General features: G+C 46.7%; 1 protein-coding gene across 10 annotated transcripts in view; it reads right to left on the bottom strand.

Annotated features, from left to right (window-relative positions):
- Positions 1 to 27,100, bottom strand: part of KAT6B (lysine acetyltransferase 6B) — a 214,908-nt gene that overhangs the window by 71,274 nt on the left and 116,534 nt on the right. For 9 of the 10 annotated variants that reach the window (XM_061634850.1, XM_061634852.1, XM_061634851.1 and 6 more), the window contains one exon: positions 8,726 to 8,841. The exons of the other annotated variant lie outside the window; for it this stretch is intronic. In XM_061634850.1, coding sequence (XP_061490834.1) covers positions 8,726 to 8,841 — 116 coding nt within the window. The remainder of the gene's footprint in view (positions 1 to 8,725; positions 8,842 to 27,100) is intronic. 10 annotated transcript variants of the gene reach the window in all.

Genomic DNA, 27,100 nt, shown 5'->3' with positions numbered 1-27,100 from the left:
GAGGCGTTTCGCAACCAACATTCTACTCAGAAATGCACCTGGAATTGATCGTCATCAAGAAAACAACTTTAAACTAAAGAATTTGAAGAGGAACACATCAAAGCGGCTCAAAAAGAGGTCACAAAAGGGCAGTCAACACCTTGTGAAGATTCCAAGAGGGATTCCAAATGTAACACTGGAGTACAGGATGCCAACACCCCCTTCAGGAAACACTTGACTAGAGGGTGGGAACCAACAGCTTGTGATGAATGAAGGGAAAGAACTGACAAGAGAGAAAAGACCTGTTGATATAGGGTACGGAGCCGACCTTGAAGAATACCAAGAACATGAGCTATTTTAGCCTCGGAAGGACAAAGTTTCTTCCTGGAAAATGAAGAAACAAAGCTCTTCCATGTGGAAAGATACGGAACAGTAGATATGTACCTTAGAGGGACGGCAGGATGCTGAGACGGTGTCAATTACTGTGGCGTACAGACCAAACTTCCTCAGATAATACCACTCAAGCAACAGGCTGTCAAGTCAGGTTGGCTCCAGATGCCACAGTGGACCCTGGGATCGAAGATCGAGTTGAGACAGAAGTGTCCATGGAACAACTGTCAAGAGTCTGAGCAGTTTGGAGAACTGCAAGGGGGCATGTTCAGAATAGGCTTATCAAGAGCGGTTTGGATTGTTTCTCCCAAATATTGAAAGACAAAAAAAAGTCCCAGAGGCCAGGAGACCAAGACGGCAGCCACTACCTCCACCTGGGCTGATGGATAATGAGCGAAGAAATTAGGAGCCTGCCAATTGGCTGGAGAGGCAATCGGGTCCACCAAGACTCAACCAAATGAAACCTGAATTATTTATTATTATTATTATTTATTTCATTTCTAGACCGCCCATAGCTAATAGCTCTCTGGGTGGTGTACAAAACGAGATTAAAATACAATATAGAATAAAATCAGTAACAGAAAGGAACACATTAAACTAAAACATAAAACATAAAACATTGAACATTAAAATGCCTGGGAGTACAGCCCCGTCTTAACCTGGCGCCTAAAAGAAAGAACCGTAGGCGCCAGGCGTATTTCCTCCGGTAAGCTGTTCCATAATTCGGGGGCCACCACAGAAAAGGCCCTAGTTCTAGTAACAGTCCTCCGGGCATCCTGGTGAGTTGGTACCCGGAGGAGGGCCTTAGATACTGAACGAATTGAGCGGGTAGGTTCATAGCGGGAGAGGCGTTCCACAAGGTATTGCGGTCCTACACCATATAAGGCTTTATAGGTCAACACCAGCACCTTGAATCTAGCTCAGAAACAAATGGGTAGCCAGTGCAAGCAAGCCAGGACAGGTGTTATATGCGCAGACCGATTGGTCCTTGTCAACAGCCTAGCTGCCGCATTTTGCACTAACTGAAGTTTCCGAACAGTCTTCAAGGGCAGCCCTACGTAGAGCGCATTACAGTAATCCAATCTAGAAGTTACCAGAGCGTGGACAACAGAGGCGAGATCATCACTGTCCAGATAGGGGCGTAGTTGGGCGACTAAGCGAAGGTGGTAAAACGCATTCCGTGCCACCGAGGCCACTTGAGCCTCGAGCGACAAGGAAGGGTCAAAAAGGACCCCCAAACTACAAACCTGTTCCTTCAAGGGGAGTGTAACCCCATCTAGAACAGGATAAACATCCACCATCTGAGCAGGGAAAGAGCTCACCAACAGTGTCTCAGTCTTGTCTGGATTGAGTTTCAGTTTATTAGCTCTCATCCAGTCCATTATCGCGGTCAGGCAACGGTTCAGCACATCAACAGCCTCACCTGAAGAAGGTGAAAAGGAGAAGTAGAGCTGCGTGTCATCAGCGTACTGATGGCAACACACTCCAAAACTCCTAATGACCGCACCCAGAGGCTGCATGTAGATGTTAAAGAGCATGGGGGACAAAACCGACCCCTGAGGGACTCCACAATGGAGAGTCCAGGGTGTCGAGCGATGTTCCCCAAGCACTACCTTCTGGCGACGATCCGCTAAGTAGGAGCAGAGCCACTGCCAAGCAGTGCCCCCAACTCCCAACTCCGCGAGCCTCCCCAGGATACCATGGTCGATGGTATCAAACGCCGCTGAGAGATCAAGGAGAATCAACAGAGTCACACTCCCCCTGTCCCTCTCCCGACAAAGGTCATCATACAGGGCGACCAAGGCTGTTTCAGTGCCAAAACCAGACCTAAAACCGGATTGAAACGGATCCAGATAATCGGTTTCATCCAAGAGCGCCTGGAGCTGGCCGGCGACCACCCGCTCCAAAACCTTGCCCAAAAAAGGGACATTCGCCACCGGTCTATAGTTGTTCAAAACATCTGGATCTTTGTGAATCTTTGTGAACACCCCCAGATGAAGCATCCACTCTCTTATGGGCACCTGCTGTCAACTGAACCAATTCACAGTAATATTCAAGTCACCACTGACATGCCTGGACAGAACAGTCTTCAGATGGATGTCAGCCAATTAAAAAAAGCTGGGAGCTATGCCACTGGGATGCTGGAAAAGCCGAACGTGTGAATCTCTCTACTGCTCCATATGCTGGGTCTAAGCATTTCAGTAAACAGTCTATCAAAGATGTCCCGGTAGACCCAAAGTAGAAGTGAAAACTGGTGTTAGCAACCTTCTGGTATGATGACAGGAGGTCCTTTTGTAGGTTGACTCCCTATCAGTCCCTTTTTCAGCCCTCTCAGAATAGCAAGGTTTGGGGCAGAGGCGGCAATTTTCATTCTGTCAGTCCTGGGTCTGGAGTTGCTTTGCAGGCAAGCCTCATCGCTGGTCTAGGGGCAAGGCCACCTCTACATCTTCTGGATCCAAAGGGGGCAGAACTCAACAACAGTGGCAATGCTGATGCCAATACCTTTTCAGTGGAGGGCAGGCTGATTGATTAGATTTTTTATGAGTCTTCTTAGGAGCCATAGACTTGTCTGCAGCCATCTTCAGGGCTAACTGAGGGGAAGACAAAGGATGCGTAATCATTAGCCAAGCCTAGAGCTCCTGTCATGGCTGCGTGGCCCATGACAATAGCAATCTGGTTGCAGTTATCTGAAGAGGCAGCCATCGTGTTCAGTCAACCCCCCCACACACACACACACAAGGTTGGGGTGTGGAGGACAGCAAGCAATGCACTTTAGAAAGCTCCTAAGCACAACACCAAGCAATGGGCTCTAATTCAGCCCCAAACTAGTACTCTTGCTGCCAACCAAGTGGGGTGAGAAAGGGTGAAAAAAGGCAAATGGAGATGGAAAGGTTTTGTTTTGTTTTGTTTTACGGTCAGAATGAGAGTCAAACGTTCTGAGGAAAAAGGAGCCACTGAGATGGAAAAGGCACTACTGAGAAGAGCAAAGTAAAAAACCTGCTGAGTGCAAATAGCCTGCCACTGCTGAAAGCAGGGGTAGGGAGAAATGGAAAACACTAAAAAAGACAGAAAAGGCCAAAAAGCTGAGGGAAAACTCAAGCAATGACCTAAGTAAAGACAAAACCCAGTAACAATGAGGAGGGGAAAAAAGTAAAAAGTAAAGGAAAAGGAACACTCTCTCCCCAAAGAACGGGAGTGGGGGAGCATAAGGCAAAAAAAAAAAATACATACCAAATAAAAAGGGGGGGAAACGAACTCGCCAAACACAGCCGGCACAGAAAAACACTAGGGTAATTAAACAAATTAGGAAGTGAGATCAAGAATTAGCAGAGCAGGGAAAAAGCAACCACCTGGATGAGGAGGCAGGACATGCACTCCGATGTCATGTAAGTGAGGTGGCCTGCTCCCTCAGACTTTTTACTGAATTCCCTGCCTGTGGATGCTAGATGGCAGTCACAGCCCACTAGATGGACTATTGTCCAGGGAGAATATAACCTGAAAATTAAGGACATAAAAAAGCAAACCTCCATATTACATCATATATGTCCCTTCCTTTTTACATGGAGCTCAACGCAGCAGCTTGGAAGAACGCTATGCAGTAAGGTAGGGTGTGAGACACTAACTTTATGCTTATTTCACTGGACAAGCATGGGTTTCCCACCTCCAAGCCCAACACTCCAGTCATCAACTCACTGGCTCATGTATTGTAAATTTACTTAGCTTCTTTGAACACAGTATTAGAGTTTGCTTGCTAAGTTCAATGCTTAATTTCAATGCTTAAAATATGTCAAATAGTCATAATAGATTAATAGTTCAACAATGTTCAAAGTGATCACAATTAGAAAAGCCACATCATAATTGCAAACTGTTGTTATATGCCTTCAAGTCAATTATGACTTATGGCGACCCTATGAATGAGCAACCTCCAGTAGCATCTGTCATGAACCACCCTGTTCAGATCTTGTAAGTTCAGGTTTGTGGCTTCCTTTATGGAATCAATCTATCTCTTGTTTGGTCTTCCTCTTTTTCTACTCCCTTCTGTTTTCCCCAGCATTATTGTCTTTTCTAGTGAATCATGTCTTCTCATGATGTGTCCAAAGTATAACCTCAATTTTGTCATATTAGCTTCTAGTGATAGTTCTGGTTTAATTTGTTCTAATACTGTTGAGCCTCTGCTTCCCCACGAGGGCCAGGGAGGGGGGAGACATGAGTTCCAGGTTTCCCAGCTGTCAGAGGGCACGGAAGACCAAGGAATTGTTGAGTCTGAGCAAGACCTTGGGAGGGGGAGTGAGTTTGACTCCGGGCCAGTTCCCACGGATGGCACGGCCTCGGAAGCGGAGAGCGCGCTGCCCCCCAACAGGTTGGAGGAGCTGTTGGAAGATGCTTCAGAGGGGGCGTTGACTCCCCCTTTACCAAGCGGTTCTCGGGACACCTCAAGCGCGTCACCGCCCTCTGACCTCGAGCCGGTTGCTAAGGAGACGGTTCTTTCAGATGAGCCGTTGGAAGCACACACCCCATCACCCCGCGAGAAACGGGCAGGACAGATGCAGGACTTGCGAAGGAGCCAGAGATTACGATCTAAAACTTTCCCTACTTAAGACTGCAGCTCTCTGGGTCGAATTGCTGAGTCAACTTTCTTCATGCGTTGCAGAGCATGTCAGAGTGCAGTTAGGGACTTCTAGTGAGTTAACGTAGATATTTCTATGAAGCGTACTGCTTTTGATGTATTCATTACTTTAATAAAACAAGATTTGATTGCACCTGCATCTCAGCCTCGTGAATCCCGCTCTGAACAGGACAAATACTCAATTATTGGTCTTTTTCGCAGTCCATGGTAGCTCTCCTCCAACACCACATTTCAAATGAGTTGATTTTTCTCTTACCCACTTTTTTCACTGTCCAACTTTTACATCCATGCATAGAGATCGGGAATACCATGGTCTGAATGATCCTGACTTTAGTGTTCAATGATACATCTTTGCATTTGAGGACCTTTTCTAGTTCTCTCATAGCTGCCCTCCCCAGTTGTGGCCGCCTTCTGACTTCTTGACTATGGTCTCCATTTTGGTTAATGACTGTGCCAAGGTCTTGACAAGTTCAATATCCTCATTGTCAACTTTAAAGTTACATAAATCTTCTGTTGTCATTACTTTAGTCTTCTTGTCATTCAGCTGTAGTTCTGCTTTTGTGCTTTCCTCTTTACATCAGCATTCGTTTCAAATCATTACTGGTTTCTGCTAGTAGTATGGTATTGTCTGTATATCTTAAATTATAGATATTTCTCCCTCCAGTTTTCACATCTCCTTCATCTTGGTCCAATCCTGCTTTCCGTATCATATGTTCTGCGTATAGATTAAACAAATAGGGTGATAAAATACATCCCTGTCACACCCTTTCCGATGGGGAACCAATTGGTTTCTCCATATTCTGTCCTTACAGTAGCCTCTTGTCCAGAGTATAGGCTGCACATCAAGACAATCAGATGCTGTGGTATCCCCATTTCTTTTAAAGCATTCCATAGTTTTTCATGATCTACACCAGCCTTTCCCAACCAGTGTGCCTCCAGATTTTGTTGGACCACAACTCCCATCTTTCCTGACCATTGGCAATGCTGGCTGAGGCTGATGGGAGTTGTGGTCCAATAACATCTGGAGGCACACTGGTTGGGAAAGGCTGATCTACACAGTCAAAGGCTTTGCTGTAATCTATAAAGCACAGGGTGATTTCCTTCCAAAATTCCTTGCTCCGTTCCATTATCCAACATATGTTTGCGATATGATCTCTGGTGCCTCTTCCCTTTCTAAATCCAGCTTGGACATCTGGCACTTCTTGCTCCATATATGGTAAGAGCCTTTGTTGTAGAATCTTGAGCATTACTTTACTTGCATGGGATATTAAGGCTGCATTCCCTGGGATCCCCTTTCTTTGGAATTGGGATGTATATTGAACACTTCCAGTCGGTGGGCCATTGTTTAGGTTTTCATATTTGTTGACAAATTTTTATCAAAATTTGGACAGATTCAGTCTCAGTAGCGTGTAGCAACTCTATTGGTATGCCATCCATTCCTGGTGATTTGTTCCTTCCAAGTGTTTTAACAGCAGGTTTTACCTCACATTCTAAAATTTCTGGTTCTTCATCATACAGTTCCCGCCATGAATGAATCTGTCATCCTTGCATCTCTTATAGAGTTCTTCAGTGTATTGCTTCCATTTTCCTTTTATTTCATCTCCGTCAGTCAGTGTGTTCACGTTGATTATTCAACATCCTACTCTTGGTTTAAATTTCCCTTTCATTTCTCTAATTTTTTGGAATAGGGCTGTTGATCTACCCTTTTGTTGTCCTCTTCTATTTCTATACAATAACTATTGTAATAGTTCTCTTTGTCCCTGCGTACTAGTCGCTGTATTGTTGCATTTAGGGTTTTGACTGTGCTTCTATCTCCTTTTGCTTTTGCTTTCCTTCTCTCTTTAACCATTTTAAGAGTTTCTTCAGTCATCCATTGAGGTCTTTCTCTCTTTTTAACTAGAGGTATTGTCTTTTTGCATTCTTCCCTGATAATGTCCTTACTTCACTCCATAGTTCTTCTGGTTCTCTGTCAACTAAGTTTAAAGCCTCAAACCTGTTCCTTATTTGATCTTTATATTCTTCTGGGATGTTATTTAAATTGTATTTTGGCATTATATTCGTTTTGTTCTTCTTCTTTAGCTTTATTCTGATTTTCGATACGACCAATTCATGATCTGTACCGCAGTCTGCTCCCAGGGCTGTGGAGTCGGTACGCCAGACCTTCGACTCCGACTCCTCTATTTTTCTACTGTCCGACTCCGACTCCTTCATAAATAGCAAATGTATATTAACTAGCAATAACAAATTTACTGTAGTAAAATGGTAGCACAAGGCATTTCATCACCACCACGTGAATCCAGAGCTTGGAAAAGTTACTTTTTTGAACTACAACTCCCACGAGCCCAATCCCTGGGGCTGATGGGAGTTGTAGTTTAAAAAAGTAACTTTTCCAAGCTCTGGATTCACGTGGTGGTGATGAAATGCCTTGTGCTACCATTTTACTACAGTAAATTTGTTATTGCTAGTTAATATACATTTGCCATTTATGAAGGAGTTGGAATCGGAGTCGGAACATTTCTACCAACTCCGACTCCACCCAAAATTGCTCCCGACTCCGACTCCACAGCCCTGTCTGCTCCTGGTCTTGTTTTCACAGAAAGTATGAAACTTCTCCATCTTCTGCTATCAATTATATAATCCATTTGATTCCTATATTTTTCTTGGTGTCAAATTTTAATTTTCATAGTTCAAAAGTTTGAGGCAATATTGTCATAGAAAGAATATGACAAGCTCTGCCAACAGTAATGTTGATAGTAATTGGGTTCCCATTATACAGTGTCAAGGGATGGCCCAAGCACTTATCAATGTGTTCATCATCACATAGGTCTAATGTTAGTTGAAATTGGGCCCCTAATTCCTCAGTGATGAAGCAATGTTATATATCCCATAGCTAAATAGGCTATTTTGTAGCCACTTTTTTTTACTTCTTTTAATTTTTCAGCACAACCAAGTTGATTTTATAGTCACCTTCAAGGGCAATATGCAAGCTAAGAAGAAAAGGACGGGAAGTTATAAAGTTCCAGCCTCACTATGTATGGATCTGAGAAGCTTTGCTAATAAATGACATAAAGCAATAGTTTTTAGAGCTATGAGATTCTTAATTATTACTGTTTATTAAATTCCTTCTCCACTCTTTACCATAAGGTCCCTACAATAGAGGCGAGGAACCATTTTGGCTCCATTGACCAGATCCTTATCAGGATCTGCCTCACAGGCCAAATTTGACAGGTGGGAAGAGCTGCCCACCTGTCAAAATCCCTTGTGCTTTCCTTTTAAGTCTCCACGAATGGGGACTTGAAAACCTTTTGCAAGTCTCCCCTTTCCTCCTTTCAGCAAACAGGAGTGCAGGAGCTGTCTCAAATCCTTTGCAAAAGCCTCTTTGAAGTAGCTTGCATGCACATGCATGCTGCTTCAAAGGATGCTTTTGAACAGCTGATGAGCAGGGGGTTAAATCCCACTCCCACAATCTTGGGGACTGCGCGTTCAGTGCAGGATCAAACCCTATCCTTCCACCCTCCAGCTGACGTCACTAATGATTTGGAAAAATGGCCAAATACCATGATAGACCATGATAGGCCTGGAGATTCTCCACCCCCGGAGGAATTAAAAATACAATATTAAATTTAAAATATCATATTAAATTAAAAATACAATATTAAATTGTGTCTGTCATGAAATGGGTTATATATTCCTTCCATTCTGAATTAAAAAATAGGAACCATCTCTTACCTTGCATATTCTTGTGGGTAAGGCGAGGAGTACCATGTTTGGATCTCATATTTCCCAAATTCTATCACTGAAGGATACCGTCCATTTGTTTCTCCACCATTTTTACAACCGATCTTCTATTAATCACAAATTTTTAAAAAAAGTTTTGAATATGCTATAGCAATTCCTTTTCTACCCAATCTCACCTTTATGACTGTTTTCCTGCATGTAAGACGATACTAGGTATTAAGTTGACAGCTAACTTTTTGCAGAGGATTAAAAAGTAACAAAAGTTGTCCAATATTGTTTGTTGTTATTATATGCCTTCAAGTTAATTATGACTTACGGTGACCTTATAAATCTTTGTTGTTGTTATATTTATAGGGTTTTCATGGTAAGAGTTATTCAGAGGTGGTTTACTATTGTCTTCCTCTAAGCCTATGGCACCCGGTATTCCCAGGTGGTCTCCCATCCAAGTACTAACCAGGCCTGACCCTGCTTAGCTTCTGAGATCAGATGAGATCTGTTCAGGGTAGTTGTTACACCACTAAAAAAACATGAAATTTTAATTCATGTCCACAAAAACAAATATGATGAGTAAACATTTAGGCCAATCAAAATATGTAGTTGAACAGCCATCTGGCAAAGCTACTGGACACTACAAACTATTTCACCTCCTTCTGCAGGTAGCCAAGCCTGCTCCTAATTTTAAGTTCATGCTGATACACAGCATTATTAGGAAACTCATCACTTGAACTGAAGTAAAAAGAAAGCAGTGAAGAAGTGACACCTTGACCAAAAAAGGTCAAGATTATTGATTTAGACAAAAAACAAATGCATATGAAAGAGGGGCCTTAGGATATTGGGTGCAAAAAAAAAGTAAAAGAAACAGCTGACAGAAAAGAAAGGAATTTTTAAGGGGGGGCACATTGGTGCCGAACCCTCCATCCAAAAAGTCCTTTCAACCCTGCAGTCTTTACATGCCAAAAATGGAAATGCAAAATATAATGGAGAACACAAATAACAAAAGTAGAACCACAAACTTTATATCTAAGCCTCTCTGAAGAAAGTAGAAATGTAAAATCCAGTCAATGTTAAAATTTGGACTCAGCACTACACTCTGGTATATTTAAACTATGGCTTGTTTAATAAGCCAGGGCAAAGAGACCACAGCTTGTTTCTGCTAATTTTGGTTTGTTTCTCTCCCCCTGCCATCGAACACCTTTGTAGTGGTCCAGTACTCACATGGCCTCAATTGACAGCTGCTTGCTTACCACTGACTGGCTGCAGAAATGGTGCAAGGAACATGAATGCTCTCCTCCTCAGAGATCTTTGGTTGCTCTTGGCATGCCCAAAGCTGAACAAGCTTCACTCTCTTAACCCAGAAACGCATCCAATGTCAGGGAACCAGAGTCAAATTGCCCCTTTTCACAGAATGCGGTTGAGGACTCCAAACCAGAAGGGAAGGGCAAGCAGGGCCTGCCCCAACAGTACTTCTCCCCAGTGAGACTGTGGCTTCAGAGCTCCATCCCGCAGCCCAAGGGGGACTCCACTGCAGAAGTCTCAGTGAGACCAGAGGCTCCCCTGCTCTGTCACAGTAGAAGACTACTGGAGCAGGATGGGCTCCTTCAACTGAGGAGACACCTTCCAGTGTAGGCAGGGCTAATTATTGGGTTGCAGCTGCTATTACTATATCAAGTTCAGTTTCAGTCTGTTGCTGAAGCAACAACAGAGAGCTTCTCCTCCTATAGCACAGCCTGAGCTTTGCATCCAACCTGAGTTCTGCCTCACAGTTGCCACAGAGCAGAACACCACAGAGCCTTTTTGCCATTATTTCTCAATGCTTTTCTCCTAAACAAAAGAATATTTCATTGCAAGAATTCTGCCTACAGCCCCATATGCTTTTTAGAAAATTCAATGGATGCTCCCCAATTACAGAGCACCTGCTTCCTGGGAAGTCACCCCACTCTCACCATCCTCTTAGCAATCACTGCCTCCCAGTCTCCACTCAAATATGAATGTATTTTGGGCATTTATTCCCACCAGATTACCCAACAAAATCCAAATAGCTCTTATCCTCTTCCAGTCTCTGGAGAGAACCTTCTACCGGCTAAGTAGCACCCAACACCCTACCTATAAAGGTATATAAAATGACTTTTCTATGGACATGTTTGTACTCACAAGAACCACCTTCTACAGCAAACCTGAACATATCTGGAATAGTTGCTAAGAGCAATACAGGGTTTTCAATATGTATTCCTAGATAGATGTCAATAAAAAGTCTCTTGGTTACTTTAAATATTTTCCTCTTCTCAAGGGCCTATTGTCAGGCAGTGTGAGGATGGTGGGTGAGTTCTGAGAAAGCACCAGTGAGGGTCGCTAAATGGTTTCATTTTTGAGCCACTCCTCCCTCATACCTCTGTGGGGAATGGGCAGATGGGATAGAATATCAAAACAAGCCACGATATTGACCATGGTATCCTTCTGAGCCGACTTAGTGAGATGGAGGCACTGTTTTACAGTGGTTCCGATCCTATCTCCAACTGTCATTTTCAGAGAATAGCATTGGGTGACTGTCTTTCGGCCCCCTGGCAGTTGTGCTGTGGGGTGCTGCAGGGTACCATCTTGTCCCCAATGCTGTTTAACATCTATATGAAGCTCTTGGGAGCGGACATCAGATTTGGAATGAGGTGTCAGCAATATGCTAATTGATACCTAGCTTTATTTTTCTTTAACATCTGAATTGGGGGAGCCCGTGCGAGCCCTGGACCAGTGCCTGGATTTGGTGGCAGGCTGGATGTGGGCCAATAAACTCCGTCTGAATCCAAGATGGAGGCGCTATGGGTTGGGGGTTCTCAAGTTAGAATAATTGGTCAACTGCCTGCTTTGCATGGGGTCACACTTCCTCTGAAAGAGCAGGTTCCTAGTCTGGGGTGCTCTTGTATCCACTCATGTTCCTTGAGGCCCAGGTGACTTCAATGGCTAGGAGTGCCTTTTACAGCTTCAGCTAGTAAGACAGCTGCAGCCATTTCTGGACTGGGATAGCCTGACACTGTTGATCATGCACTGGTAACCTTCAGGCTGGATTACTGTAATGCACTCTATGTGGAGCTGCCCTTGAGGTTGGTCCAGAGGCTGCAGCTGGTGCAAAATGCGACGGGCGACTGCTCACCGGAGCTGAGTATCGCCAACGTGCCACCCCATTGCTGAAAGAATTGCACTGGCTGCCCATTAGCTACCAGGCCAAGTTCAAGGTTCTGGTTTTGGTGTACACAGCTTGGGACCAGAAAGATCGTCTTATCCCTTATATACCCAGTCGATCACTGTGCTCTGCATGTGAGGGCCTCCTGCAGATACCATCTTATCAGGAGGTACGTTCCACACAACGTAGGAAGTGGACCTTTAGTGTTGTAGCACCCACCCTGTGGAATTCCCTCCCTGTAAATATTAGACAGGCACAATCTGTGTTATCTTTTTGGCACCTACTGAAGACCTTCTTCTTTCAACAAGCCTTTTAAAGTAGAGACCTTATCCCAGTCTGCATCTATGTTGGAATTGCTTTTTAATCTGTTTGTAAAACTTTTTAAAAAATATGTTTTGTTTTAATATGTTTTTAAAGATGTTTGGTTTTAATATATTTTAAAGTCTGTTTTTAATATGTTTCAGAGTGTTTTTTGTGTTATTTGGTCACACTGGTTCCTTTTGGGAGGAAGGGCGGGATATAAATTTAATAAATAAATAAATAAATAGTGAGTTTCGTATTAACAAATAATGATTAATGCAAGCTGAGATTCACAAGCCAGGTTCAAACCATGGTTTCCAATGAAGGTTTGTTGGGAACAAATAACCCACACTTAGTTTGCTGAGTTCAGACAAACAAACAAACAAACCATAGTTAGAATAAACTAACCATGGATTCGTGTTTTCCCAAACACAGCCAATGTATAACATACATATCCTAACGAATGAAAATGAGATAGTGAGTACCAAGTCAACACTGACTAGAGAGATACCATCTAACTGAATCCTGTTAAGACCAAGCTCTAAGCATCTCTGTTTGGCCCTCCTATGTGAACTGGGAAAGTGGTGCAGACTACAAAGGATGATGCCACACAACTCAGCTAGAGTGTGTACATCACACAAAAATGACAGCCCTATTTTTGGCTTAGGCAGGAGTTCAAAGGAATATTAAAATCGGTTCTTTTGTAGGTAATAGGTGAAAAAAATTAAAAGAAGAAGGCTGGGATAAGAGCTGGGAGGGGGGCTGCTTTGAGTGAGAAACATGGCTGCTTGCCAATACATGTTTTAATAGCCTAGAATATGAAAGGGAGATGTGGTGTATTGTTCCTTTCAGAGAAATGTAGGAAATTATTGCTAACACAGGTGAAAAGTACTTAATCAGCCAGGTTGCTTACGTTTTGCAGTCCTGCTCTGAGTATACACTTATCTCTTGTGTTTGGATTCATGAATAAATGCTAATGCTTATAGAAGTATGTCTTGAACTTTGTCTAACTGCATTCTTAAATAGCAATTCTGGTATAAGTGTTTCTGAATAGGAATCCATCAGATGCCACAGACTCTGGTCTGCAAATGTTGGTTCCATAATAAAATTGGTTTGTCTTTAAGGATCCACAAGACTTTGTTCTCCTCAATAAATTTATTATTATAGAATTGTTTTTGATATATTGTTACATAATGGAATTGCTTATTGATATGTTTTAGCTATGCTCTTTTTGAATGACTTAATTATGCTATTTTTGTGTGCATGGTTAGTTACTTTAAGTACAACTGTAACTTATAATTATAATATAAAAAACAAAATAAATCCAATAATCGTTTCACTCATCTTGTTTGAAGTATTTTAAGTAACCACGCAATTCATGCTTACATTTGACTGTCCTATGAAGATTAGCTATATGCATAGCTTCTACTGGGAAAGCATAAAAATTAGAACTTGGTGACTAACATACATTTTAAATATGCCTATACCACATGGTGCTAGGAAAATTCCGCATGAACAAGATGGTTGGTTATAATCCCCAATCACTCCTTTCAGATGTGACACAGAACAAAATATGGGTTCACTGTGAGAGAAAGCATTATTCATTCTACATCATGTCTGAGGCTACCCAAAATTTACTTCCCATCCAAGTTTAATTTTACCCTATTGAGACACATGGGTTCCAGATTAGAAGTATATTCACTAACAGGCAAAAAACCTTGCGGTTTAAGAATGTACCTATACCCAACAGGTATTTCTATCAAACTTTAGAAAGCAGGGAAATTGGGCAGCTATAGTGAATGCACCAGGGGAGCAGGAGACCTGAACTCCTCTCTGGGATATTGGACTGCCCTACAAATTGGTCAAAATGCAAACACCATTTGGGTTGGTCTTTCACAGTCCAATCCACTTGCTGTGTAGCTTGGAAGAATTTGGCAACATGTGCCTCTGAGCATATGGTGAGTGGTGGCAACACCTGCCATCTCCAAAGATAATTATATTTTTATGTTTGTTGATGTTCTTACTTTGCTTCTTTCCTGTGTTACTAATGTTTCTCCAGAGAATCTAATCTAGAATATTTAATTTCTGTCATTATTCATCCTAGAAATCTGTGTCAAAATTATTTTATTAATTTCAAAGCCTTTTCATTGGTCATTGTCTTGTGATGGTGAAGACAGCCTTTTGTGTTTCAAATTGGAGGTTATGTTCTATTTCTATTTTGGGTGCTTTAACAGTTCTGAAACTGCAGTTTGATGTAAAATCAGACTGATTCCAATATGTTGCTACTTAAACAATGACTCTAGCTGTTGGAAATAATAATAAACTTAGCCTGCCCAAGATTCATATTTTCAGCCTGCTATGTTTAAACCACTTCATCTAAGGCAAGGTGGTCAATTAAAAACATAGAGCGCACCTAGAATTTTGGTAGAATATATTTCCCCTCCCATTGTTTTATCTTGTACAAACTGAGATACTCCTGATGTCCACTGGAGACTATTCTGCAGAACAGTCAGTGCCATTATTCCACAATTATCTTTAGACTTTTTTTAGTGTAAGTTTTGCAAAGTGTTGTTGTACTTCACATATTCACAGAAATAGAAACAAAAGAAAATGATTTCCTATAGGAAACCACTAAAATTGCAAAGTAAATCAGATATATTTAAAGTGACAATATGAACTATGTCAACTGTCTTAATAATTGTCCAGTTCAGAGGGGGAAACACAAGTCAGAGACGAGGGTGCAAAGAACTCTTGCTTTATTAACATAATGGATACATCAAAGGCTGAGTGCCTCACAGAAAAGATCCTATGCTAACTCACTACAAGTCCTTAACTACCCTCTAGACATGCTCTGCAATGTGTGATGAAAGTTGACTCAAGGTCCCATTCACAGCACGGCAGTCTTAAATAGGAGAGGTCTTGGAGCGTAACCTCTCACTCCTTCGCACACACGCCCTCTGCCCTGTCCGCTTCTCCCTACGTTGTGAGAGCGGTGAAGGGGGGCGAGTCTCCACGGGCTCATCTGACAAAACAGGGTTCTCATCTGCAGGCGGGGAAGCAGAGGGCTGGGAAGCATTGGGTGTCTCTAGGATACTGCTTGGCACAGGAGGAGTTACTGCTCTTTCGGAATCCTCCCCTAACGGCTCTGTGGGGGTGCTTGGTGGCTGAGTGCTGTCCCATTGAGGGGCAGGGCCATCCGTGGGAACTGGCGGGGCGGCTATCTCGCTCTCTTCCTCAAGGTCTGGGCTAGACTCAACAACAGATGGATCGTCCATGCCCGCTGACGGCTGAGGCACCTGCAACTCATGCCTTCCCCCTCCTTGATCCTCAGGAGAGAGGCTGGGCTCAACACCCCTGGGCTCAACATCATTCCCCCCTCCAGGTATCCCCTCCCCCCAACCCCTCGGTCGGGGCTTCTCTAGATAAGTGTCATGGAAGTCTCTCACCAACTCCAGTGCATGCACGTCCTACACTGACTCCCATGAACGTTCAGTCTGATCATACCCTTTCCAATGAACCAGGTATTGGAGGCGCCTTTGGCACTTCCACGAGTCCAGTATCTGTTCCACTTTGTATTCCTCCTCTCCATTTACTAAGAGCGGAGGGGCCAGCTGAGTCTGCGACCAATGCGGATCGGGGGGAGCTTCCGGCATCAGCAGCACCCGGTGGAACACTGGATGCATCTTGAAAGTGGGGGGTAACGAGCCTGTAAGTGTCGGAAGGCAGAGCTGGGGTCCCAATCCCGGGGAGCTGGATCCCGGAGAGTTGGGAGAAGAGTATTCGGATGGATGGCAGAGGGAAGGGGGAGGAACTTCCCCCCATTGGAGCGAAGACGAAACAGAGGAACTGCCAGTGATAAGGTCGCTTAGCAACGGGGAGCCTGAGCCCTCCCTGGACATTCTCACGCCTCCCCCTCTTTCAGGCTCAGAGCAAGAGGGGAAAGAGGGAGGGCTGCTCACAGCCGAAAAGCGGGGAGGCAGTTTACCATCAGCCCCTCCCCTATCCCCCATCCTGGAATCGGAAACTTCAGAAGAGGAGGGGGTGATGCTTCCCCCCTCACCGCGCACACGCAGACAGCTGAAAAGACAGGAGAGAAGGGGGGGAAGGCGGGCAGTACCTGAGGGGCAGTTAAGGAGGAGCGAAAGATTGCGCGCCCGTTTGGCCTTCTTAAAGAACAGGCGGGAAGAAGTCCCTTGCTCTGTCAACTTTCTCCCAATGCCGCAGGACCTGTATCCCTGTATTGCTTCATGAGAAAACGCAGTCTTTGTTTGGACATTACCCTAATAAAACACGAATTAACTACAGCCGTTGGTCTGGTTCCTGAGTCACATCCTGGGCCTGACAGCTTGACAGAGCCACCTAAATCACCCTCAACGCTCTCTTCACTTGACTGGGACAAGATGTCAAAGGGAGCAGCGGGGGGGACGAACCCCACTTCTGAGACGGAAGAAGTGGAACTCTTGAGGACTAAGGTAGCTGATTTGCAGACGGATGTTCAAGCCCTGCTAGCAGCAGTCAAGGCGCTGAAGACGGATAATCAAACCTTGAAGGCCACGATAGACCAGATGCGAACAGCCCCTCCAGCTGCCATAGTAAAGGTTCCCATTGGATTGCCCCCAAAATACGCGGGACAAAGTGATCAGTTGGCAACCTTCGTGGCTCAATGTGAGTTATATCTGGATGTCAGGCACACGGAATTTCCAGACGATGGGGCTAAAGTAGCTTTCGTGATTAGCCTCCTGGAGGGAGAAGCTGCAAAATGGGTGACTCCGTATCTCGTGAGAAAGGATACTGTCTTAGGAAGGTACAGAGGATTTATACAGGAGATGACCGAGATGTTTCAAGACCCGCAAAGGGCTGAAACAGTAGCGCGGCAACTAGGCGCTCTGAAGCAAGCTAAAGGGACTGTTTCCGAGTACACTAACGCTTTTAAAATTCTGTCCCAGGAAACTGGTTACAATGACGCCGCCCTGATGTTTATGTACCGGAGTGGATTAAATGCTGAAATCCTGGATGAGTTGGCCAGGACCTCCCCCCCCCGCTGACCTACCAGGGCTCATCCGGCTATGCCTACAGATAGATCACCGGATGGAAGGAAGGCGCCTGGAAAGGAAGCAGGAGGTCCCGAGATACTCAGCCTCGGCATCCTGCAACAAGACCCTTCCCACTGCAGGGATGGCAGGTAATGCAACTGAGGGACAGGGAGGGGCTAGGCCAAGACTGTCGGAAGAAGAAAAGGAAAGACGACGCCAGGAACGTTTATGCTTTTATTGTTCAAAGCCGGGCCATGTGGCCAGAGACTGTGCACTGAAAGGGGGGAAAGCCGAGCCGTCGGGAAACTAGAACACCCAGTCCACATGCAGGCCGGTGGACTGGGGGCAGCGTTGTATAAAGGCCCCCCAACGATCCAACCTCCCTCAAAGGGGGTGTTGGTCTTGCCTATTCGGATTACAACTTCCAGAGGAGTGATGTTTAATTCCACTGCCTTAATTGACAGTGGAGCCTCCACAAATTTTATTGATGCAAAGTTAGTCAAGCGTCATGGAATTTCCCGGTGGAAACTGGACGCTCCCCTAGCTGTGGAGACTATCGATGGGAGACCCCTGAAGTCAGGAGGGGTGACACAAGCCACGGAGGAAGTGAAACTTCAAATCCCTGGGCACGAAGAGTTCATTTCGCTATACGTGTCAGATCTCTCGAACTTTGAGGTGATTCTGGGAATGCCCTGGCTAGCAAAGCATGAACCCAAAATAAGTTGGAAGGAGGCGGTGGTGTGGTTCACCTCACAGTATTGCCAGGAGAACTGTCAACCTGAAGAAATCAAGAACACCCTAGCGGGGGCAGTGCAAGAGATCAAGCAAGTGACCCTGCCGCCAAAGTATGAAGAATTCAAAGATGTGTTTGATGAAAAAGAGGCAGAGACTTTACCCCCCCACTGCCCTTACAACTGTGCGATTGACCTAGTGCCAGGAGCCAGCATCCCATCAGGGAGAACCTACTCTCTCACAGAGAATGAGAGGGAGGCCCTGAAGGAATTCCTGGATAAAAACCTGAGGCGAGGATTCAGATGCCCCTCACAATCCCCTGCTGGAGCGCCACTATTGTTTGTGAAAAAGAAGGGGGGGAACTCAGACCCTGTAACGACTATCGCGCATTGAACCAGATCACCATCCCCAACAGCTACCCGCTGCCCCTGATCTCAGAGTTGCTGGACCGACTGCGCTCTGCAAAAATCTTCACGAAGTTGGATTTGAGAGGAGCGTACAATCTGATCAGAATGAAGGAGGGAGATGAATGGAAAACAGGATTCTTGACCGCTTACGGACAGTATGAATACCTGGTCATGCCGTTCGGGCTTTGTGGAAGTCCAGGAATTTTTCAAAAATTCATGAACGACGTGTTTAGAGACTTGTTGGACACGTATGTAATCTGTTACTTAGATGATATCCTGGTGTTCTCAAAGAACCAGGAAGACCACGACCAGCATGTGAAGACGGTGTTGAAGAGACTGAGAGACAATCACCTGTATGCTAAATTAGAGAAATGTGGATTTGACCTCAAGTCTCTAGACTTCCTTGGATATCGAATCTCAGCGGAAGGCGTGGAGATGGACCCAGGGAAAGTAAGCTGCATATTGGACTGGGGCCAACCTGTCACCAAAAAGGATGTACAACGGTTTTTGGGGTTTGCCAATTATTACAGAAAGTTCATTCCAGGGTTTTCCAAATTAACAGCTCCTCTGACTGACTGTTTAAGGGGGAAGAAGAAGTTTCAATGGACAGAGAACGCCACCAAGGCCTTTGAGGAGCTGAAGAGAAGGTTTGCTACTGAGCCCATTCTGCGCTTTGCTGATCTGTACCGCCCTTTCGTAGTGGAAGCAGATGCTTCAGATTTTGCCATCGGGGGGGGTCCTGCTACAATTAGACCAAGAAGGGAAGGAGCTGCACCCCTGTGCGTACTTCTCTCGGAAGTTAAAGCCTGCAGAGAAGAACTACACAGTTTGGGAGAAGGAGCTGCTGGCCATCAAGGACTCTTTTGAAAACTGGAGACAATACCTAGAGGGGACCTCTCATCGAATTGAAGTGCGCTCCGACCACAAGAATCTTGAAAGCCTCCAAACAGCCAGAAAGCTGAACCAGAGACAGATAAGATGGTCCCAGTTCTTCACTAGGTTTAACTTCCAGATTACTTACCATGCCCAAGCCAAAAACCAGAGAGCGGATGCCTTATCCAGACAGCCACAATACAAAGAAAGTGAATCCGAGGACCAGCCTCAGTACGTAATCCCGCCAGAGAAATTAACGTTGGGAGTATGCCAGCCTTCATGGGAAGAGGAACTCAAAAAGGCACAAGAAGATGCAGACATGCTAAAATATCAGCAGGAGACGGGACAAGGTCAAGACTCAGAAGTAACCTTTCACTGGAGAAATGGACTGTTATGGTTCAAAACCGCCAGATATGTGCCAGAAGGGGAATTAAGGCTCAGAATCCTACGCCAGTGTCATGATTCCATCACAGCGGGACACTATGGGATTTACAAGACCATTCAGAACGTGGCCAAGGACTTCTGGTGGCCTAAAATGCGTCGGGATATTGAGAGTTATGTAAAGTCCTGCTCTGTCTGTCTGCGGACAAAAACACAAACAGGGACACCAGCAGGACTGTTACAACCGTTGCCTGTCCCACACGAACCCTGGAAGGACCTCTCCATGGATTTTATAACTGATCTACCCAAGTCCCAAGGAATGACAGCCATCTTAGTAGTGGTGGATCTACTTACCAAAATGGCACACTTTGTTCCTTGTGCAGGGGCCTTAGAGGCTAAAGAAACGGCCAAGTTATTCATAAAAGAAGTCTACCGGCTGCATGGATTGCCAAACAGCGTAGTCTCAGACCGAGGAACTCAGTTCACAGCTAAATTTTGGAGAGCAATGTGGAAACAGTTGCAGACGGAATTAAAACTCTCCTCCGCCCATCACCCCCAGACAGATGGGCAGACGGAACGCTTGAACGCCGTTTTGGAAAGATATTTACGAAGTTATGTGTCCTATCAACAGACTGACTGGGTATCATATTTGCATTTTGCAGAGTTCGCCTACAACAATTCTCTGCACTCCAGCACTCAACAAACCCCGTTCTTCGCTAATTATGGATTCCATCCTAAAGTCTTTCCAAGCAGCTCAGAAGGAATGCTGGTACCGGCAGCTGAGAACTTCCTTAAGGAATTGCAAGCGGCGCAACAGACACTGAAACAGCAGTTAAACGAAGCCAAAACGGAGTACAAGCGAGTTGCTGACCTGCACAGAAAGGAGGGCCCCCCCCTTCAACCGGGAGACCAGGTATGGCTGTCCACCTGCTTCCTCCAGATGCCGGGCAAATGTAGAAAATTACAAGACAAGAGGGTGGGTCCTTTCGAAATAGAAACTCAAATCAACCCCGTGGCGTACCGACTGAAGCTGCCTGACACGTTTAAAATACATCCTGTGTTCCATCGATCCCTCTTAATGAAAGCCGCCCCTCCCAGTGAGTTACGGCCGGAGGAACCTCCCGGAGCTCCACTCCTGGTAAATGAGCAGCTTGAGTTTGAAGTTGAGGAGATCTTAGATTCCAGGATCAGACGCCACAAGCTGCAGTACTTGATTCACTGGAAAGGCTATGGGGTGGCTGACAGATCATGGGAAGATGCAGCTGATGTGCATGCTCCAGAATTGGTAAAACTTTTCCATCAACGTTTTCTCCACCGTCCCAAGCCAAACAAGGGGAGGGGGGCACAGCCTGGGAGGGGGGATGGTGTCGGAAGGCAGAGCTGGGGTCCCAATCCCGGGGAGCTGGATCCCGGAGAGTTGGGAGAAGAGTATTTGGATGGATGGCAGAGGGAAGGGGGAGGAACTTCCCCCCTTTGGAGTGAAGATGAAACAGAGGAACTGCCAGTGATAAGGTCGCTTAGCAACGGGGAGCCTGAGCCCTCCCTGGACATTCTCACGCCTCCCCCTCTTTCAGGCTCAGAGCAAGAGGGGGAAGAGGGAGGGCTGCTCACAGCCGAAAAGCGGGGAGACAGTTTACCATCAGCCCCTCCCCTATCCCCCATCCTGGAATCGGAAACTTCAGAAGAGGAGGGGGTGATGCTTCCCCCCTCACCGCGCACACGCAGACAGCTGAAAAGACAGGAGAGAAGGGGGGGAAGGCGGGCAGTACCTGAGGGGCAGTTAAGGAGGAGCGAAAGATTGCACGCCCGTTTGGCCCCTTCTTAAAGAACAGGCGGGAAGAAGTCCCTTGCTCTGTCAACTTTCTCCCAATGCCGCAGGACCTGTATCCCTGTATTGCTTCATGAGAAAACGCAGTCTTTGTTTGGACATTACCCTAATAAAACACGAATTAACTACAGCCGTTGGTCTGGTTCCTGAGTCACATCCTGGGCCTGACAGTAAGCCACGGGATTGATCTGCGCTTCCACCTTTAACGGTCCCACCCTCCGGTCTTGTAACTTCCGACAGTGGCCAGTCATGGGCAAATAGCGCGTAGACAACCACACCCTATCTCCCACTTGGATGGTGGGACCCTCTTGTCGATGCTGGTCGATTGCTCGCTTATAATCCGCCTTGGCCCGGTCCAACTGTTCCTTTAGCAACTGCTGCATGGCTTGAAGTTCCCGCTTAACTCCTCAGCTGCTGGGACAGAGAGACGGGTTCCAGGGGTTGGGAAAGCTCTAGGATGATATCCCAAGTTGGCAAAGAAAGGAGTCTGTTGCGTGTGCGAATGCACTGCATTGTGATAGGCGAATTCAGCTAGAGGCAAATAGGACATCCAATTGTCCTGCTGGTACCCCAAATAACAACGTAAATATTGTTCCAAAACCACATTCACCCTCTCGGTCTGACCATCTCTTTGGGGGTGGTGTGCGGATGACAGTCTTAATTCACTCTGCAGTAAGTGCCACAAGACTTGCCAAAAACGGGCAGTAAATTGGGTTCCCCAGTCCGAGACCAAGCTGTCTGGCAGTCCATGCAACCGGTATACGTGTTGCACGTTCAGTTGGGCGGTGTCCTGGGTGTTTGGGAGTCCGGAACATGGAATGAAGTGAGCCATTTTCATGAAGGTATCCACTACTACTAGAATTGTGGTCTTCCCTTGAGAGGAAGGGAGATCTGTAATAAAGTCCATGGTGACCATCTGCCAAGGTCCATGTGATGTGGGGAGGGGTTCCAGGAGCCCCGGCAGCTGTCCAGTGGCATGTTTGGCTCTCATGTAAATGGGACAGGACCGAACATAGTTCTCCACATCTTTCTTCACCTTGGGCCACCAGAATTCTCGGGTTAATGACTGAATAGTCTTAAAGACTCCGAAATGCCCCGCTGTGGGGGAGTCATGGCATTGACGTAGCACTTTGGCTCTCAATTCGCCCAGGGGTACATAGATAGAGTCCTGATGGTATAGGATATCACCCATACAAGTGAACTCCCCCTGAACTGCTTCAGGCTGCGTAGCTAGGTCCAAGAGCCATGCTTGGACGTATGGATCCTGTTTTTGCACTTCCCACAATTCTGACTCCCAAGAGTACTGGCAAGCCCCAACTACCCCCTTCTCGGGAGGGATGATGTACGGTTGAGGTTTTCAAGGTACTCTGGTTTGTGCGACAGGGCGTCGGCGCACTTGTTCTGTGCTTGGGCAACGTAGTAGATTTTGAAATGGAAACATGCAAAAAACTGAGCCCAGGGCACTTGCCTCTGATTGAGTTTACGAGCCGTGCGTAGGCTCTCTAGATTACGGTGGTCTGTGTGCACCTCGATCTCATGCTGCGCCCCCTCCAGATGATATCACCAGGCTTCGAAGGCATCTCTAATGGCCAGTAGCTCCTTTTCCCACACGGTGTAGTTCTGTTCAGAATCAGTGAGTTTCCTCAAAAAGTAGGAGCACGGGCTCAGCCCTCCCCCTTTTCTAGTCAGTTGCAGAAGGACCCCTCCGATCGCAAAGTCAGATGCATCAGACTCCACCACGAACGGAAGACTAGGATCCACATGTTGCAAGATGGGCTCTGAGGCAAACTTCTGCTTCAGTCTTTCTAAGGCTTCCTGCGCAGCTTCCGTCCACCGGAACGGTCCTGAGCCCTTCAGGCAATCTGTGAGAGGGGCGGTCTGCTTGGAGTAATTAGCTATGAAGCAATGGTAGTAGTTGGCAAACCCTAGGACCTGTTGTAAATCCTTCTTCGTCTTAGGGGGCTGCCAAGAAAGAACGCAACGGACCTTCGCAGGGTCCATCTCCACTCCTGTGGGAGAGATGCGATACCCCAAAAAGTCCAGAGTGGTTAGATCAAACCCACAATTCTCCAACTTAGCGTAAAGACGGTGATCTCGCAGTCTCTGCAGCACAGCATGCACATGTGTTTCATGTACCTCAGGGGAGTCCGAGTACACCAAGATATCATCCAAATACACTATCATAAAGCGGTCCACATAGTCTCTGAAGATGTTGTTCATAAAATTCTGGAAGACTCCGGGCGCCCCACACAATCCGAAAGGCATGACTAGATACTCATACTGTCCATAGCGGGTCTTAAAGGCAGTCTTCCACTCATCCCCTTCTCTGATGCGGACCAAATTATAAGCCCCCCGCAAATCTAGTTTCGTGTAAATCTTGGCAGACAGCAACCACTCCAGCATCTCCCTGATGAGGGGTAAGGGATAACTATTGGGGATAGTGATTTGGTTGAGGGCTCTATAGTTGTTACAGGGACAGAGCTCCCCCCTTTTTCTTGACAAACAACAGCGGTGCCCCAGCAGAGGATTGCGACGGGCGTATGAAGCCTCTCTTCAAATTGGTATCCAGAAACTAAAGTAAGGCAGCCAACTCTAGCTCCGACAGCGAGTAGATCTGTCCGGCGGAAATGCGTGCCCCAGGTATCAAGTTGATGGCACAATTATAGGGGCGGTGAGGAGGCAACTGGTCTGCTTCTTTCTTGTTGAATACATCCTGGAACTCCCCATACTTAGAGGGTAATGTTATTCCCTCTGGGGGAAGCGCTCTGGCCGCTATCTCCGGTGCCTCCGGGGGCTGACAATGCTGATGACAGTATTTGGAGGTAAAAACTACTATGGCTGCCTCCCAGAAGATGGTGGGGCTGTGCTGAACCAGCCAGGGCATTCCCAGCACCACCAGGAAACAAGGCAAGGACGCTACATAAAATGACATCCCTTCCCAATGCCCCGGGATGTCCACCACCAAGTTCTCCGTCGCCCGGGTCACCCCACCTGACTTCAAGGGCCGTCCATCTATGGTCTCCACTTCCAATGGCTGGGGCAGTTCTCTGGTCGGAATGGCGTGCTTTCGCGCAAGGTCCCTGTCCAAGAAACAAGAGGAGGCCCCACTGTCGATCATAACCTGAGCCTGGAACCTTTGCCCTGATGGCAAGGTGATCCAGATAGGAATCAGTAGAGCACTTTGGGATGGAAGGGGACGTGGCAGAGGCCTAGTGTCGGCGCTGCTTCCCAACTCTTTAGCCTCTACAACAGCTGGGATGTATAGTTTTCTGGCGGTTAGGGTTTCCCGGCCTTGGCTGAACAGTTCTGGGCCAGATGGCTGGCCTTCCCGCAGTACAGACACAATCCTTCTCTCCTTCGCTTCTCCTTCTCCTCCTCTGACAGTCACGGTCTAGCTCCCCCAATCTGCATGGGCTCTTCCCCTGATGGGGTAGGGGCTCCCACGTTGGGCAAATGGAGCACCCAGGGAAGAGGGGCGGCGGTCTGTGCACAAGAGGAGTCCATCCGACATTCAAGCTTTCTTCCCTCCAGGCGGCTGTCTGTTTGCATACGCAGTTGGATCAAGCCCCTCAGTGTGTCAAGGGGTGTAGCTCGCGCCAGCTCATCCAAAACTTCCGAACTAAGTCCATTCCAGTAAAAGTACATCAAGGCTGGGTCGTTGTAATCCATTTCCTGAGACAAGACGTGAAAGGCGTTGGTATACGCCCCCACTGAGCCGTTTCCCTGCCGTAGGGTTCCCAGTTGGCGGGCAACCGTCTCTTCCCTTTGCGGGTCACGAAACATCTCAGACATCACGTTCTTAAAGGCATCAAAGTGCCGCAGTACAGGGTCGTTGCGAATCAAGTATGGGGTAGCCCATTTTACTGCCTCCCTCTCCAGGAGGCTAATGATGAACGCCACCTTAGTGTCATCAGTCAGGAACTCAGCTTGTCGTACATGGATGTATAACTCACATTGGGCTAGGAATGTGGTGAACTGGTCGCTCTGGCCCCCATAACGAGCAGGGAGCCTCACAGGAGACTTGACTGGGGCCGGGGCTGCCGCCGCCCTGGACAGAGCGGCTTGGATCTGGGCAATCAGACCTCGGAGATTCTGATTGTCCACTTGCAAGGCTTGAGTGGCTGTTCAAAGAGTCTGGTTTTCCGCTTGCAGGGCTTGCGTAGCCATGCGGAGATTCTGGAGGTTGGCGTACAAAGTTTCCACGGTTACTGGGATCCCCCCGACGGCCCCGCTCGCATCCATGCCGTCGAGCAGAGATGACGAGGGATGGTGGTTGAGTCAAACTGTCCGGTTCAGAGTGGGAAACACGAGTCAGAGACGAGGGTGCAAAGAACTCTTGCTTTATTAACGTAATGGATACATCAAAGCCTGAGCGCCTCACAGAAAAGATCCTATGCTAACTCACTACAAGTCCTTAACTACCCTCTAGACATGCTCTGCAATGTGTGATGAAAGTTGACTCAACGCCCCATTCACAGCACGGCAGTCTTAAATAGGAGAGGTCTTGGAGCGTAACCTCTCACTCCTGCCCTGTCTGCTTCTCCCTACGCCGTGAGAGCGGTGAAGGGGGGCGAGCCTCCACGGGCTCATCTGACAGAACAGGGTCCTTATCTGCAAGTGGGGAAGCAGAGGGCTGGGAAGCGTCGGGCGTTTCTAGGATACTGCTTGGCACAGGAGGAGTTACTGCTCTTTCGGAATCCTCCCCTAACGGCTCCGTGGGGGTGCTTGGTGGCTGAGCGCTGTCCCATTGAGGGGCAGGGCCATCCGTGGGAACTGGCGGGGCGGCTATCTCGCTCTCTTCCTCAAGGTCTGGGCTAGACTCAACAACAGATGGATCGTCCATGCCCGCTGACGGCTGAGGCACCTGCAACTCATGCCTTCCCCCTCCTTGATCCTCAGGAGAGAGGCTGGGCTCAACACCCCTTGGGCTCAACAATAATGTTGCTTCCTCCCTGCTAAAACAAGATCAGCACAGCACTTGTCTTGTTGCTGTTATTTGGGCTAGTTGCAGGTGTTGCCACCACTCACCATATGCTCAGAGGCACATGTTACCAAATTTTTCCAAGCTACACAGGAAGTGGATTGGACCGTGAAAGACCAACCCAAATTGTGTTTGCATTTTGACAACTTTGTAGGGCAGTCCAGTCTCTCAAGAGAGGAGGTCAGATCTCCTGCTCCCCTGGTGCATTCACTATAGCTGCCCAATTTCCCCGCTTTTTAAAGTTTGATAGAAATATCTGGGGGCTATAGGTATGTTCCTAAAGCACATGGTTTTTTGCCTATTAATTTCTCTGCTTTTTAATCCGGGAGGTAAGTAACGGGATCCTGTGCAAGTTTGCTGAGAATGGATTGATAATTTGCATGCTTACTGAGTTCAGTGGTATGAACTCCCCTGTGATCATGCTTAGGATAGGTGAAACTGACCACAGGTGATGGGGAGGGGAGGAGAAGGAGGGAGGGGAGAAAAGATGGAGGGGGGATGGGAGCAGGAAGGAGGGGGGATGGGAGCAGGAAGGAGGGGGGATGGGAGCAGGAAGGAGGGGGAGGGGCAGGGGAGAAAAAGGACAGGTTTGATCATTTGCATGGTTATTCAGTTCAACATTATTTACTCCCATGCAATCATGCTTAAGATAGGTAAAA

The sequence above is a fragment of the Rhineura floridana genome, chromosome 7 (assembly GCF_030035675.1).
Source record: "Rhineura floridana isolate rRhiFlo1 chromosome 7, rRhiFlo1.hap2, whole genome shotgun sequence".
Classification (NCBI taxonomy): Eukaryota; Metazoa; Chordata; class Lepidosauria; order Squamata; family Rhineuridae; genus Rhineura; species Rhineura floridana.
This window is presented reverse-complemented; position numbering and strand designations above follow the sequence as displayed.